Here is a 2522-nt window from a genome sequence, read left to right as displayed (position 1 = left end):
TTTACCTGAGTTAAATAATTTTTTAGGTTTTAACGAAAATCAAAATGTCTGGCATTGAAATTTTTTTCTTTTTTTTTTTTTTGGGGTACCTTTTATGCGACGGGGTTGATCTCTTTTAACATTTATATATAATTTTTGTGATTGTTGCACCTGAATCAGGTACACAAATTTTTTTTTTTTTTATGCAACAAAAAAAACGGGAAACGAAATTTTTAAAGATGAACCTTTTACAATATTTTATTCATCTCTCTCTTGGGTCTCTCTCTCTTTCTCTCTCTCTTTCTCTCTCTCCTGGGTCTCTCTCTTTCTCTCTCTCTTCTGCATCTCTTTCACTATCTCTTTTTCTTCCTCTCTTCTGCCTATCGTTCGCTGTCTCTTTCTCTTTCTGCATATCGTTCTCATTCTCTCTTTTCTCTTTCCCTCTATGTTCCACGTTGTTCATTGCTCATTGTTCATCATGTTCATGTTGTTTCATTATCCTACCTGATTTTTTCTTTTACTTTCTCTCATTTTCTTTCCCTTTTTTATGTATTTCTCTCACTGTTTGTTTCTTTCTCTCTCTTCTGCCTTGTCTTCCTGTGTTTTTCATCATTAACGATCTCTTATTTTCTTTTTATTTCTCTCTCTGTCTTCTATATCTCATTCACTCTTTGTCTCTCTCTCTCTGTTTAACTCTTTCCTTAGCTTCATTCGAACGTTTAAAAAAAAAATTTGTGACGTCATTAGTAATTCTTTTACGATTCCCAAAATTCACACACGAAACATGAAAAAATATCAAAACTCGTTCGTATTTTTTTTTGTTTTTCATTTCGTGTCAATAAAATTCACAGGCCGTATTACTTTAATAAATAATAATAATAATAATAATAATGATAATAATAATAATAATAATAATAATAATAATAATAATAATAATAATTTTTTAAGTTGAAATTTTTTAAAGAAATAAGAAGAACAAAGAATGAATGAATGAAGAAAACAGGTGTAAATACCTCGAATACCTGTGTCACGATGATGAAGGTTTTGCTTTAATCATTATTATTATTATTATTAAGGGTTGAAATAATGGAGATGAAAAAAAGAAAAAAAAAGGGTGTTTTCATCCACCCTCTAAAAAATTCCGTAATAAGTTATATAAGGGATGAAAAAACGATTGAGGTATTTAAAGTAGGTTTAAACGTTAAATAGAACGGATTCTTACGAAAAAAAGGATTTTAGGGTTTGGCATTGACAAAAAAGACAAGCAGAATGTCTCGTATTTTGTTATTATTATTATCGTTTGTTTGTTGTTTTGGTTTTTTAATGTGTCAGGAATCATCGGATGATGAACAAACGCAACAACAATCAGGAAATTCGCAAACTTCGTTAACATCCTCGTTACCCGGTGAGAAAAAAAATTAAAATTTTTCATATTATCATTATCATTATTATTATTATTATTTACTGTAAGGTGTTTGTTGATGTTTTAGGAGAATTAACAATTTCTGACGGTTTGTTGAGAGCTCTTGGTACGGCAGGTGTTTTAATAACAGGTATCGCAGGTATCGCAGCAATTTTATCATTTTTATTACCCATGTTCGGATTTAGATCCTGCATGTTGTTCGGAACTTGCGATTCGAGTTACGATACGACAGCATACAGTAACGTAAATTCAAATTCTATTTACGACACTCAGGGGTGAGTTAAGGATATCGAAAATATTTTTTTATGTGATAAAAAGGGGGTCGTTGTCGTCGTAAAAAAAATGAACATCCCTTATTTCAGGTACGGTAATTATCAATATAATGGAAATCCATACAAGAAAAGATCTTTGGAATATGTCGGTCCAATATTAAAAATGTTAACGGCTGCTTATGATAAATACGGACCGAAATATTCTAGACAATCAAAATCGTTTGCGTTTTTCGATAATCAACAACAACAACAACAACAACAACAACCATCGCAACAACCATCACAACAACAAAAATAAACGAGTGAATGAATTAAAAAAAAAAAAAGAAAAAAAAAAACTTTTTTAAGTGAGAATTTTTTTTTACAAGAATGATTGATTTCATTATTATTATCATCATTACGTTTTCCAGGATTTTTCTTTCGTGTTCTAGAACATTCCAAAAAGGAAATTTTTATTTTTTATTTCTGGATTTTTTTTTTTTATTAATAATTTTTGAATAAAATTGATTTTTTAAAAAAAAATTTTTATTTATTTATTTTTTCGGAGATTTAAATTGTTTTATCCGGGATAAAGGGGAAGAGGGAGAGTAGGGGAGTTGAGGGGGATAGAGGGAAGGAAAGGGAGAGGGATGATGGAATATTCCAGACGAAAATAATAATAATTTTTTTTTTTTTTTATTGGGTTGAGAAAAGAAGAAGTAAAAAAAAAAAAATTTGTTTATCGTGAAAATTTTTTTTTATTAATTTTTTTGATGATAATTTTCACGAGTTGTTTGTTTGTTTGTTTGTTTGTTTGTTTGTCTGTTCGTTTGTATTTATACGTCCCGAAAGTAAAAATAAAATAAAAT

At 29.1% G+C, this 2522-nt stretch overlaps 1 protein-coding gene across 1 annotated transcript; it reads left to right on the top strand.

Moving 5' to 3' along the window:
* Window positions 1-1302: 1302 nt before the first annotated feature.
* Window positions 1303-1972, top strand: Phum_PHUM506450 (uncharacterized protein; the record flags this gene model as incomplete). Its single annotated transcript, XM_002430924.1, has 3 exons — window positions 1303-1384; window positions 1470-1677; window positions 1765-1972. The coding sequence occupies 3 exons, from the start codon at window positions 1303-1305 to the stop codon at window positions 1970-1972; spliced, it is 498 nt and encodes a 165-aa protein (XP_002430969.1).
* Window positions 1973-2522: the final 550 nt, after the last annotated feature.

Source organism: Pediculus humanus, genomic scaffold (genome assembly GCF_000006295.1).
Source record: "Pediculus humanus corporis 1103172108278 genomic scaffold, whole genome shotgun sequence".
Taxonomy (NCBI): Eukaryota; Metazoa; Arthropoda; class Insecta; order Psocodea; family Pediculidae; genus Pediculus; species Pediculus humanus.
This window is presented reverse-complemented; position numbering and strand designations above follow the sequence as displayed.